At 44.5% G+C, this 14,128-nt stretch overlaps 2 protein-coding genes across 2 annotated transcripts in view; one reads left to right on the top strand and one right to left on the bottom strand.

The window, feature by feature from the left end:
- SLC5A10 (solute carrier family 5 member 10) overlaps positions 1-14,128 on the bottom strand; it is a 681,053-nt gene that overhangs the window by 337,528 nt on the left and 329,397 nt on the right. The window lies entirely within an intron of this gene.
- The window catches only part of SACK1G (scaffolding CK1 anchoring protein G), a 167,326-nt gene that overhangs the window by 63,912 nt on the left and 89,286 nt on the right, over positions 1-14,128 (top strand). Inside the window, exon 2 of the mRNA XM_085628992.1 lies at positions 4,623-4,790. Within this exon, the coding sequence (XP_085485118.1) occupies positions 4,623-4,790 (168 nt within the window). The remainder of the gene's footprint in view (positions 1-4,622; positions 4,791-14,128) is intronic.

The raw sequence follows: 14,128 nt of genomic DNA, 5'->3' as shown, positions 1-14,128 counted from the left end.
GGAAATCTCGGTTTATACTAGGCTTGACCTAAAAAACAAGAATGGGCCAGAAACGCCGAGTCTGGTGAATGTTCAAATAGTCGCCGGTGTGTTAGAGGCTATGGAGATAGAAGGAGGACTAATATATGGTCCCTACCCGAGTTAAATAGCGGTCGCCATTGCAGTCTGGCAGTCCAGTAATGTTGATTAGTTGCTCGGGTTCGGGCAGATGCCCAAACACCATTAACATATTATATGAATATGTTTAAAAATGAAATTAGTGGCCAATCGCCGCTCTCTACACTCCAGAACTATAGCATAATAAAATGATATTTAAACAACGGTGTTATGGCATGCCAATCCTAAGCAAAGCTCCAAATGCAGAGACAAAATCAAATAAATGCAAGATACCTAGAAAACATTATTCTTGTAAGCATAACGTATAACAATTGTAACAAAATGTAAAAATGCTGAAAGCAAATTAAATGCCGATCTAAAACAGAAACAGAGTGGGTAAAAGCACGTTTGCTGGTGTTACGTCCAGAAACCAATGCAACAAGCAGCTATTGGCATTGCTCCACGCCTCACCTCGTACTCAGTTGTTTCTCTTAGTCTGGTAGTCTGTTCCTTTCCTTCGCTCCTCGTCAGCAGTGAAACTGCATTAACACAGCTCCAATCATCTTCAGGTGACGGTGCATCAACTCTGCGGGTAGCCCCCCCAGGAGTTTAGTGGGGATCCCGTCCAGAAGCTCGGGAGGAAGCCCCTCCAAGACATCTGCTGACAGACCCTTACCCACTGACTCCTAGAGCAGAGGGTCCGTGCCCAGGTAGAGCGCCTGACCGTGCTTCCCCCCTCCGCCCAATGCCTGAAGCATCTCCTGCCACTCGTTCTTCTCCTCCTCAGCACGCAGCAGCAACCGATCCCTGCCCAGCAAGGCCCCCCAGGCTAGGGCGACTAGCTGCAACCAGCGGGCGGGCAGACCAATTAACAACCGCAGCAGCAAGGCGGGTAACGGCCGAAAAAGCCGAGCCAGAGCGCGGAACCAGGCACCAGGGCGTCCGGGAGAAGTGCTGGGGCCATCCATCCCGTCACCTCTCGGAGCCCGCCCAAGACGGCACGCCTCAGACCCGATAGCCTGGAACTTCGGCATTTTGCTGTGGCCCAGCCGGGCACTGGGGAGTCTCGGGTGCGAGGACGAACAAGGTGCTTAAAGCAACCTACCAATCAACAAGGGTGTAGGGAAGCTCCGTTCCTTGTTGATTGGCAGGTTGCTTAAACGGCCGCGTTAAAGCCGGGTTTCAGTATTGTTAGGGACTTAGATGGCCCTTCCTCATAGCGTGGCGGGCGGCTTGCCAGGCTCTCGGACATACAGCAACCCCTTCCCGTGTCCGACAACTGCTGGGCCTGTACGATGAGGAAGATGGCGTCGCAGCGGAAGTAGGCTGTCGGGAAGGGTCAATCACGTTCACATAGTTAAAGTGAGTGACTGCGTCACAGCAAAGAAATGGACCTCGACAACGTACACACTTTACAGTGGTACAATAAAAAAGTTGCCGCAAGCTTCGCGAACGCACACAAGACAGGTTGATTTCTTATGGCCAATAGTAGAATTGTTACGAAGAATGAACATGGGCAGAAGCAGTGCAGACTTGCGAGCGTCCTTTGTATACACAACGGATACAGCTATAGTACCACATGAGTAGACTACAGTTACAAACGCGCTAGAGCATACATGCCAACATTTCAACTTTGATAAGAGCAGTGGTCGAAGTGGGGAAACAAGCACACCGCCGCCTTTCTCCGAGGGTGAAGCTGAAATGCCTCGGAGAAACGCCGCGTCCTTTTCGGATTCAGGGGCGTGTTTTGCTGTTGTCTCCTCCCTGAGACTTCTCGCAAAAAACACGCCCCCCCGATCCGAAAAGGACGGGGCATAATCGGAGTGACTGGACCTCTTCTCCAGTGGCTGGCCAGCATTTAAGAGGCCAGCCAATGGAGAACAGGAGAGAAGAGGGGCGGGTGCAAGCCCCTCTTCTCAATGTCATTAAATCTCGCGAGCGAGACTGCGCAAGCGCAGCCATCGCTAGCCGAGACCTAAAAACACTTGGTAAAACAAGAATAAAATCCACAAAAGAATACAAAATAAAGCAGGCTTTGCGGGGAACTTTCATCGTACAGGCAGAGGAGTATAGACACACGATCAGATCAGACTGCCCAAGGGGAAAACATAGCTGCCATCTAATAATTCCTAAACAAAATCTAGTAAGGAGAGACTCATGCCAGGAGTTTTGGTATGAAATCCAAATAAGGCTCTAGCCCTGAGGTGCTTGGAATCAAAATGTATTCCTTATTCTAATTTTTTCTTCTAAATCCATCGCATCCCACTGCCGCTGCCTTAAGGCCATAAAATATTTTTTTTTGCCAACAATCTTTTGTTTAAGACAGGCTTGCCTGTTTGAAGAAAGTTGATGGTTTGCCCAAGGTGATGCATGTCTACATGATATATTCTAGCAAAGGTATTAGATATACCTTGGCACAGGATAAGCAATTCTCAATGATTTCTCTATTAAGCACAGCCAAGGATTGCTCCAGACAGAACACCGCTGCATCGAAGGGGCAAGATTTATATGATCTTGAACACAGGCCCCAATTCCTCATACAATATATAAGAATGGCAGCTGGGCAGGAGACCAAGTAGTTTTTTGCAAACTCTATTCTCTTCTGTTGAAGCCGCACAGTAGGTTCTGGTCACTGTACGCAGTAGGCTGCGGCTGGAGAATGTTGCTGAAACTCCACTGGGCAGCAGGGCCTTGAATAGTGTCAGGACGCAAATACTAACCAAAGCCTCTTTTGGGTTTTTGTGGACCCCCTCTTATTGGTGGTCTTGAATCATTCTTGAAGGTCAATGTTCATTATAGTTTGAAGTTCTCACTTTTAGTATTCCATATTTTTGTCAATTAAAGAGCATCCATCATTTGCTCTTCTGGGATGTCCAGGAGTTTCTCTAATTGAAGTAGTGCCCCCGTTAACTCTACCAGGTCCTTTCTAATTCGAGGAGTGACCCCTTTAACTCTACCAGGTCCTTTCTAATTCGGGGAGTGCCCCCTTTAACTCTACCAGGTCCTTTCTAATTCGGGGAGTGCCCCCTTTAACTCTACCAGGTCCCCTAAGCCTTTATCCTCATCGGAGATCCGAGCAGAGTTTTCCAGCTCCCCATGGTGTGTGACTGGGGCAGGAGTAAACGTTTCTGTCTGTGACATCCAATGAGATAACAGCAGTTCTCGAAAGGCTCACAAACCAGTGAGAACTCCACGTACGACGACACATCAGTTTCAGACAAAAAATCTGTAAATGAAATTAAAATAGAATCTTTTTCCAGCGTTCACAAACTAAGCTGGCAAGATAACCTTATTATTAAAACTTGGACTGAGGGGGCGCGAGCTTGGGAAGCGCTCATTGAGGAGCTGCGTAGAGCTGACGGGGGCCAGGAAGAGGACCAGACCAACTGCTAGATCACGGGGCGCTGAGAGTGCGGAGGGAACGGCGGGAACTGAGAACATGGTACCGAGGGAGAGTGTGGGCAGCCGTGGGGATGGAGGCCGGGTAATAATAATTGCGCAAAGTAGGCATGTACCTAGAAGTTAGGACACATTGAGACTGGACCTGATGGGGGAGCACACTGGGGGAGGGATAGGGGGGGAAGGGGGTAGTAGTTTTGTTGGTGGGAAAGTTGTGGGTCATTGAGTACCGGAGAGGGGAGGCTGTTAGCAGTCCATGAGAGAAGGGAAATAGGAACTTGGACAATAACGCTCAATCTTCTGGATATATTACATGATAATATCGTATGTGACCTAAAGAGAGCAAAGTCCTATTCTGTACTGTATGTACCTATTGTGAAGAGGATGATGATTGGAAGGTGGTTGCAAATAATAAAAAAAAAAATATTTAAAAAAAAAAAGACAATTATTAACACTTGGACTCTCGTCTGACTACTTTTGGTACCAAGTATGAAAGGATTTACAATAAGCTACAAGGGCCTTTCAGAGCACAGTTCTAGTTATGCCAGTTTTTATTTCAATGGGCAGTTTTTTTGCTAGAGAAGAGATAACTATTGTATTTGCCTTAACATGGAAAGAAGTCTCTTTGTTAACCCCTCATGTGTAAATGGGACTCCAAAAGCTTCATGATACCATAGGAAGGGTACAGGTGAGCTATGCTGATGTGGGTAACCTAAAATATCATTTACGTTGGCACTTCTGTTGGATTTGGAAAGCTAATGTGTATGTTTAATTTGAAGTTATTTTAGATCCGATGTCTAGTTGTATATGAATTTCTAGGAATAAAAAGTGGAGATCATAATAAAAAGTCCAATCAATGTCAGTTTTTTTTATCAAACCATATTTTTTACAAATGCTTTTCATGCCAGAAGTGATCATTACAATAATATTGAGTTGTGTAACTTCTCAAGCAAACAATCCTCTTTCGTATTGTAGAAAAGTAACGCGGTTGCAAGAAACCGTTCACAGAAAGCAAAAAACGTGGTTACGTCTGGAAGAGTGCTTCTTAGGATTTCTCAAATCATTTCACCAAAAATGACATTGTGCTTCCCAGATCTCCTCATAAGTATGCTTTCATTACCCCCAAGGTGGTGGCCGTGGTCATGGACATGTTTACTGATGTGGACATCTTCAAGGACATGCTGGATGCCAGCTTCAAGAGGAAGATCGCCATCTACATCATCCTGGACGAGTCCAACGTCAAGTACTTCCTACAGATGTGCCAGCGGGCCCAGATGCATGAGGGTCACCTGAAAGTAAGTACCGCCATCCATGGTCTAAGTGGAAGGGCCATGCATGGTTCAAAGACCTACTCTAGCACATTTATAGTAGGGCTGGAGAAGTTTTTTGTAATGACTTACTCTTCTTTTAGTCCAGGAGTGGACCATACTGAAAATGCCTTGAATATTCTGACCTCTGAGTTATTTTAGTTGTGTGCATCGTCTCAGTGTAGTCTAAAGTAAGAGATGATGTGTAGTAGGAAACTCCAGCTGCCCCTCTCTTGAAAAACTGTGATGATCATCTTCTGTCTTCTACTCAGCAGTCCTAGCTTTCAAACTTGGAGGATCCGTGTGTTTTTGTGGTTGCAGTGGATAGATAAATGTAGGTGGCGGGCATCCATCCCAGTGCGGGGTGATCCTTCACATGCCGCTCACCCAATTTACAGTCCTCTGTCATCTCCCCCAGTGAAGGATGTGAGGTATCCTAAAAGAACAGATCCCTAAATTGTAATAAAACAAATATATTGTGTCAGAGGATGCGCAGATCCAAAACGAGGTCCTGTGGATCAGGTGAATCGGAATTTACCCCGTGCATCTTGATCAAGAACTTCCTCACTGGCAGCAAATACTAAAGAGTTACCGAAGCAATATTCCCTGAGGTCCACACATCTTTTTTTTCAGAAGGTATTTTCCAACACTAACACTTTCCCGGATATCACAACTGTAAATGTTTGATCTCATCTGGGAAAGACTTGTGTCAAAGCAGATAAGGCAAAAGCCAGGCATATTGTAATCACTGTATTTGCAGGCGATGGGATAAGCTTATGTGCGGATGGAAAAAACCTCTCTAAGGGGAACGCCATAAAAAAGCGTCCTCTTTTTAGTAAAGTATTTCTCTTGGTAAAGTGACATTGTGTGGAAAATATAAATGGCCTCAAACACTTCTAATAAAGTTGTAGGCATTTTGAGATGTTCAAGTGGTAGCAAGAGGGCACCATCTTCCCATCAACGTGCATGACATTTGACTGAGACCATGTCCTACTTTTATTTCATACGGTTGGGTTTGCCTTTGCATAAAAAAGCATGCGCTATCTAGGTTTTTTTATATATTAGCTAGTTTTCATATGATAGAGCATGCATCACCAGTCTGGTTAAAATAAATAACCCCCGAAACCGGTCCTAGGATGCTTGATTCCGGTCCAGGGAAGACATGGCTTGGCAGTTCGGGCTGGACTGTTCCCATGAGGCACAGGGTCAAGACTGATTTGCATATGGCCGTGTCTGAACTGGGGTGTCGTGGTGAGCAAAATAACGATGGATTAAACCCAGATCTGTGAGTGGGGGTGAATGTTTTGCCAATGTGCAACATACCGTCCATCATCTTGTGTGTTTTGCTAAAATAAATAACCGACAAAGAACATTGGCTAGAATCTTGCACCAAGTGTGCACCCCAGTAGAGAAAAGTAAGCACTTCCGGGTCTAACATGATGTAGCTCTAGTATGGACCTAGGTGTCGCCCAGTTTTAACCCCTTCTGATTTTAGAATATAAGAGAATTGAGGATTACGCAATGTATCACGTTTGCAGCCAGGATTAGAAACCAGTTCAATTGATGCAAATCTCAAATTTAGCAACTTGACCGCTTCACCTCCCAAGTAGAGCTTTGCTGACCTGCAGGGAAACAGAACATTTCCCAGTGAGGTAGTACTTCCAAAAGTGTGGACGGCCTGGGAGACAGCCGGCCACGTGTGCATGTGTGACACATGACTAAATGCGCCTTAACGCTGTTGCCTACGTCATATAGCTCCAAAGGAGTGAGAGTCAACTTGTGGGTTGGTTAGTTTGGTTGTCATTGTGTTACCTAGGCAGCTAGGCTTTGAATGAACTGCTTACATGCACCTGAGGCTGTTTCACGTGAATGTGGACTAGACTGTAGGGTTGCTCTGTGAGTTATGCACTTGTTGCTGAGATCTATGTGCAACCTGCACTTCATTTGTTTCAAACGTGACAGGGCCACATCACTCTTTCATCTTTCTGAGGTCGATAATTTTCAACTCTGCGAAGCTGCTTTAGCTAGTGCTAGATAAAAAAATATCGGTAGTTATTCGATTTATAGACCACTAGTAGACCTCGATGAAGCAACAAATAGTTCGAACATGAAAGAACAGTGGTTTCAATAATTGTATTATGCATGAAAATGCTTTTGGGAGAATGGAAGATTGTGATTGCAATAAAGTGCCATATTTGTTTACATATACTGAACATAAATGGAGCTTTTTTTAGTCACAATACCTAACAAAATATAATAAAAACAGGTTAAACACACCCCCCTGGGTTATCAGATTCTATCCCTGAGCCATCCTTTCTTGAAGCTGGGCCGTGGGTCTATGGTCTTTGCCATGGTGCACCTTAATTTTGCTCCATGCCTCCACTGTGTCTTCCTACATGTATTTAACATTTGCATCTATTTAACGGTTTTATATAGTTTTATATAGCACTTAGCACAATGAGGTATATGGTTGTTTGTTATGCATTGGCGTCTGGAGTCACAGACTGTTCCAATTGGAGCCCGGCCAGGTCTGATTTGCATATGGCTAGTCTTTGTCTGGAGTGGCACAGCTGACAATGCGCTAACGCTGCCTGAGTAATTACCAGTGGCTGAGATTAATTCAGGCATTCCATCCATCATGGTTTTTCTTGCTTTAACTAAGATGCCGTAAGTATCATGTGAATAACCAGATGTGGGTCCCGTGCTCAATGTGCTATTGAACTCAAGATGCACTTTCCTGGAATAGCTAGATGGGTCAAAGCCGGTCTGTGGTAGCTTGTGTTCCCATCTAAAGGAAATGACCTGGCAACTCAGGTTTGAATATTGCTGCAGGGTCAATATAGATCTGCTTATGGCTGGTCTCTGTCTGGAGTATAATAGTGGGCACAAAAAACAATGGACTGGAATGTGGCCAGAGTAATTACCAGTGAATGAGATTGATTCAAACATTCTACCTATTACAGTTCTGTATTTCAAGTGTGTGTGTGAAAGAAACTTGTATTGCTGTGCATGCCACCTAGCGAGATATGTGCGTGGGTGTTTGGGAGGTACGGGGGAGAATACTACTACTTCCTGTACTAAATCTGTGTCTGTTTGAGTGACGTCTGCATTGCTGCTGTTTGTGATGCGTGCATCGGTTGTGTGTCTGTGTTTGTGAGGTGGTTGCAGAGGTTGATAAGGATGGGCATACACTACTTCTTCATTCCTACACTTGTTATAGCTGCACATGCAGTACCTGTTCTCAATGGTTAAGGAAGCATTTGTTATGCCTTCCCTAGTTTCTGTGTGAGGTAAGAGCGTGTTTTTGTTGTCTGTTCTGTGTTTTATGTTTGCGAGGGAAACTTGCACTGTTGATGCCTACTAAATACAAGTTTGGCGCATGAAGAAAGCTGTCGATGCTGTTGCCACGCCTTGTCTGGCCTGTATGTGATGTGATGGACTCACTGCTGCTGGCTATAATATACCTTTCTGTGTGTATTAGGCATCGAAAAACTGTTATTTCACTATGTGTGTGTGTGTGTGTGTGTGTGTGTATGTATGTGTATATATATGTGTGTGTGTGTATGTATATATATACGTGTGTGTGTGTATATATATATGTGTGTGTGTGTGTGTGTATATATATATATATATGTGTGTGTGTGTGTGTATATATATATTCACTTAAAAAACCATAGGTTTCACACATGTTATAGTTAGCTGGACATTTCACTCGTGGAAAACCATTGAAATTCCCCCGTTATAGTTAGTGCAGGCAACTATAACTGACGCGACCGCAATCCTCTGCTGATGACGTCAGATATTACATCACTGTATTTAGACACTTATTTACCCATGTCTTCTTCCATTAATTTTTAGCTATACATATATTGCAAATATTTTTTTTTCAGAAAGACACATATGTCATCAGTGATGTAATATCTGACGTCATCAGCAGAGGATTGCGGTCGCGTGAGTTATAGTTGCCTGCACTAACTACAACGGGGGAATTTCAATGGTTTTTCACGAGTGAAATGTCCAGCTAACTATAACATGTGTGAAACCTATGGTTTTTTAAGTGAATTTGCAAGGTTTTTTAAATGCTAAGTTATGTATTTTTTATTTATTTTTTTAAGGTTTTTCACCGTGCGCGTACCGTACGCGCACGGTGCGCTTCGCGTACCGTAAGCGCGCGTGGTGCGTTTCGCAGTTTGCGGAATTTTTACGTTTCTACCGTACGCGCACGCTACGCGTACTCCGCGATTTTTCGCAAAAAAATTCAAGGAAATTTTGGCCCTTGGGGGTCCTTCTGGGACCCCCTGACAAAGGCTAGGGGGTCAGGAACTGTCCACCCTGCCCCCTTTTCACGTTCTCCACCTTTGTTTTTCACCCCCTCAGACTGCGAGAGACAAAATGGCGGCCGACACTTCCTGGTTTCGACCGATTCGAATGTTTACTAAGATCTAACAACCAATCAGAATCGCGCTCGCGCACGGCAGCGTGCGCGTACGGTAAGTTTTACCTTACGCGCACGGTGCGCGCTTATAGATATATATATGCTTTTAAATGCTATTTTCTCAGGAAATACTGAACAGATTTACACCAGACCTGCAAAAGGCACATCCCTGACCTGAGGACTACCTCTCTGCCAAATTTCAAGTAATTCCGTTCAGCCGTTCGGGCTGTAGCTTGGACTAAAGGTCCTATGGAAAAATGCATGGGGAAAACGCGTTTTGGGACCCCCCTTTTTCTCAGCCCCCGCTTGACGAATCCCCCAGAGACTTTCAGGGAAGGAGCGGAGCGCCCCACCTATTTTGAAAATTTTGCGAGGATTCGTCAATCGGCGCCAAAGTTATTCCAAATAGAATGTTGCGGATTTCCTATGGAAACACGATCCTAACTATAACTATCTACTGGCGACCGCCAGTAGATAATATATATATATATGGGACCAGAAGCCTTGAATTCCTCAGAGCTTCGCTAAGGTACGGCGGATATATGAACATTCAAACAGCATTTTCCATGGAGGGGCCCACTGGAGGGCTTTAAATAATTATTTTTGTGAATGACTCTGGCGCACACCCACTGGAGGGTTAAAGTCAATAAGAAGGGACTACGAATTCCAGCATGCTTTGAGAGAATAACACACTGGAGAGGCCCACCGGAGGGTAATTACTCAATTAGCATGCAGATGGAGAGTGTAGTCCTGCAGTGTTTCCAGATCCGTTCAGCAATGCCTGTGAACAAGAATCGTGAGATTTGAAACGCGTAAGGCAAATGAACTCTTTCTGAAATGCTGAATGCTGTTTCTAAATAAAGGACTCTGCCGAGTTTTATCTGCCTCGAGAGTGCGTCTTTAATTGAGGGCAACCTTATGATGATGTTAAACGGCAGCCCAGCCGTGAAGACTGCACCACCACGAGAAAACAATGTGGGACCAGAAGCCTTGAATTCCTCAGAGCTTCGCTAAGGTACGGCGGATAAATGAACATTCAAACAGCATTTTCCATGGAGGGGCCCACTGGAGGGCTTTAAATAATTATTTTTGTGAATGACTCTGGCGCACACCCACTGGAGGGTTAAAGTCAATAAGAAGGGACTACGAATTCCAGCATGCTTTGAGAGAATAACACACTGGAGAGGCCCACCGGAGGGTAATTACTTAATTAGCATGCAGATGGAGAGTGTAGTCCTGCAGTGTTTCCAGATCCGTTCAGCAATGCCTGTGAACAAGAATCGTGAGATTTGAAACGCGTAAGGCAAATGAACTCTTTCTGAAATGCTGAATGCTGTTTCTAAATAAAGGACTCTGCCGAGTTTTATCTGCCTCGAGAGTGCGTCTTTAATTGAGGGCAACCTTATGATGATGATATATATATATATATATATATATATATATATTTCACTGTATTGACTTTGTCAATGCTTGTTTTTAGACTTGCTTTCCAGGTGCATCCTCTCAGGGCTTCTCACCACCACTTTTGTCCAATCTTTTGCCCTCTGAAGTAGATATCAATAGCTGCCGACTTTACTGTCTCCCATTTCCTGTCGTTCCTCGGAAACTCCTCAGGGCGCATGTATGTACTTTAAAAATAAATAAATACATATTGTGCCTATTTCCTGCCGAAGTGTCCTCCCCACAACCCCACGAAGAGTCCTGCTCGACACTCTAACCTGGACATTGGTAAAACCACCTTCTATACAGCTATCAGCTGTGGACGTAGAAGCCCAAAAGTGTATTATTGACACTAAACTCATCCTGAGGTGGAGTCATCCGTGCATACTTACAACCACATTTATTCAACTTTATGCACGGTGGTTGCAATGGGTCACGAGGCCTCCGTTCCATTACTTCTACCTCCCTCGTCTTCATCCCAGTCATTACTGCTGAGGTGATCCCACCACCTTGAGACAGGAAATGGCGGGAAATGCTATAAGTGAAAGCACGCCAACCCCAAGTATCTGGAGCCATCGAGTTAATGTGTGCTGGACGAAAAATAAGTATGTTTTCGCTCAACTTGTGGGAAAGGCAAGGGGGGACTGTGCAGGCAGAGTTCTCAGGGTCACTGACCCGTGCGTGTGTACCTCCCCACAACAGATTGTGTCTCTTGTATGCTGGGATTTGTAATCCTAGTTAACCCCTTATAAAACAGGACTGTAGGTCCCAGAATTCGAAGAAATGACCTGAAATGGATGAGCTGCTCGCTCACGAGAGACTTGGGAATTCTGCGCTGAAAAGATAAAGTAATGCCCAGGAGAATAGAATTGTGTCTTTCGGTTACTATCGTGTTTTCTGCATAAATATTGATTTAATTTGCTTGCCACATAACCTACCATCTCCTGCATAATTTGCAGAGTTCACAAAAAAATGTTTTAGTTCCGACAGACCAAATTTACCAAAAAATTGTAACACTCGGGAGCGGAACACGGGCCAGGGGGGCACCCACCAAAGGCCCCCTAACCGTTCAAGAAGGGCCCCTTCCAGCTCAAGGCCAATTCATGTCTGTGAGTCATGGGAGACCCATCATTTTGCCTTACGCCACCGGCAACACACGGTGCAGGGTTAAAGGTAAACTGGTAACCTTTCAGTTCCTGATTGATACATTTAGGTGTTTTAGTACTAATGAGGTGAAACTTTGCCCGTACAGCATTATCTGTTGAGATAAAATAGTGAATTAATACTGCCACAGAACATGCGGCACTTGGCCATATAATCTGCCTGTTCTTTCTCTATAATTTTGTAGTAGTCCTGCAATTCAACTTGGTCCTCCACTGCCGCATAATTCTAGAGGCCAAAAAATAGGTGCTTCGTGGAAGTTTGGTGGATAAACTCGTGTGTTGTGCCTTGATAGCGGTATGAAGCATTATTTAAATTGGACAGCACTATATAGCGTCATAAACGTGGCTCTGTCATTCACATAAAACTGGTGATAACCCACTGAATTTCCATCTTGAAAAAACTCATTTTAACCCAGTGGGCCACAGTCTATTTGTTATGATTGCTTTTGTGTCTGGGCACGGGATTTTTTCCTGCTTAGGAAGGTGCTACAGCCTTTTGCATGAAAAACAAACAAATTATAACTAATTGGGGAAAATGGCTCCTCCTCATTGGTGACGTGGACACGCCGCGGGTGAATGTCTCTACGGGCCAGGGCCGGCTTTAGCGCTGGTGGCGCCCTGTGCGACAATGTTTGTTGGCGCCCCCCCAATGACCACCTCTACCACGGAGTCTCTCACTAGCACCCTTTAACAGTGACCAAGTCTCCATAACCACACTCTCTCAGATGCATTGAATTAGTTATATAGCGCCACTCATACCAGTGTAGGTTGTCTGAGCACTTTGCATCACACACACATTACACCGAGACAATCAATCATACGTGTGTAAATCAATGTATAGGAAATGTTACATAAGCCAAAGGACTAAAAGTGTAGGAGTCACGTGTCATCCATACTGGTAGGCAGTATAGTTTAAGAGTGCTTGGTGTGGAGAAGCACAAACTCAGAGTCGAGCAAGAAACAGCATAGTTGGGAGTTTTCTTTAATGATAAAAATCGATTTCTAGCCAAATTAACCCTTTTTGCAACATTAATCAATGTTCTAATAATGTATACTTTGCAGTCTGTATGCAGTTCTAGGATGAAAGTTAATAGCCCACTATTCTATATTAGGACTTTGTTATAAATTGCAAGTAACAAAAGGATGTCTCTTTTGAAAGCAGTAACCTGCTGATCTGTTTACATCATACCCACTCTGTAATCTACTGGGTACACGTTCTTTGCAGCAGGCATATTAACCTTCTGCACTAACTTCACCTAAGTCAAAACCTCAAGTATACAAAATGCTGATCTCTCTCCAGGAAGATAATTAATCACACGAGTTATCTTGACATTTATGTGAGGCTTGGTCATTAACGGGGGAAAGAAACGCTGCAGCAGATGTTTCAAAAGCATAATAGTCAAAAGCATAATAAACTTTCAAAGATGGCGCCCCCAGGAAGCCAGCACCCGGTGCGGTGGCACCGGTCGCACCGCCCTAAAGCCGGCCCTGCTACGGGCCGTCTACTACGTGTTTGTTTTCGACGTTTGTTTGTGGCCTACTTATGACCTGTTGAAAGCAGTAATTATGTCCTAACCTCACAATAACAGGAGGCAGAGCCAGCGTTAAAGGTGGCGGGCCTTGTGATCTGGCACACGAGGGATATTGCACACGAGACGGAGGCATGTCCTGTCTGCGACTCCGGAACATGGGTGGCCGAAGATGATTCGTATCTGCTTGTCACCTGTCCAGCGATGCTGTCTGTTCCCTAGAACTGCACAATTAGACGTGGGCTCTGCAAGAGTACACGTGTCTCAACCTAGACATAGAAGACAGACCACAAATACCGAGGGCACAGGAGGACAGCTTTGAAATGTGATAGGCTTTGCTTAACCGGGATTTACACCGCTTTCTGAAAAGATTTCTTTCCTTGAATGAAAATGAGATAGCTCGAGGGGTTAATGCATCGACCCTATTAATGTTAGGGGCACAATGAAGATCGTAGGTCCTAGCAACTGGGGGTTCCTGCTCAGCATTTCATCCTTTAGAGAGCCATAGCAATTGGTGACATGCACTCCAAAACAACATTTATTTTTCAATCCTGCATACTGATGGAGCGCGATTTTTCTCCTTCATTTGTAGTGGTGCATTATAATCCTGGGTAGTCCGCATCCACATATAATCCTTTGTCGTGTTAACCTTTGTTTATCAGATTGTGTAATGTAATAAATGTAAAGTGAAGAGGTAGTTATATTTTGGTACAACGTGGAGAAATCGACATTGCAATTATGTGCAATTTTATGAAAGCT

Source organism: Triturus cristatus, chromosome 10, assembly GCF_964204655.1.
Source record: "Triturus cristatus chromosome 10, aTriCri1.1, whole genome shotgun sequence".
NCBI classification, from domain to species: domain Eukaryota; kingdom Metazoa; phylum Chordata; class Amphibia; order Caudata; family Salamandridae; genus Triturus; species Triturus cristatus.
This window is presented reverse-complemented; position numbering and strand designations above follow the sequence as displayed.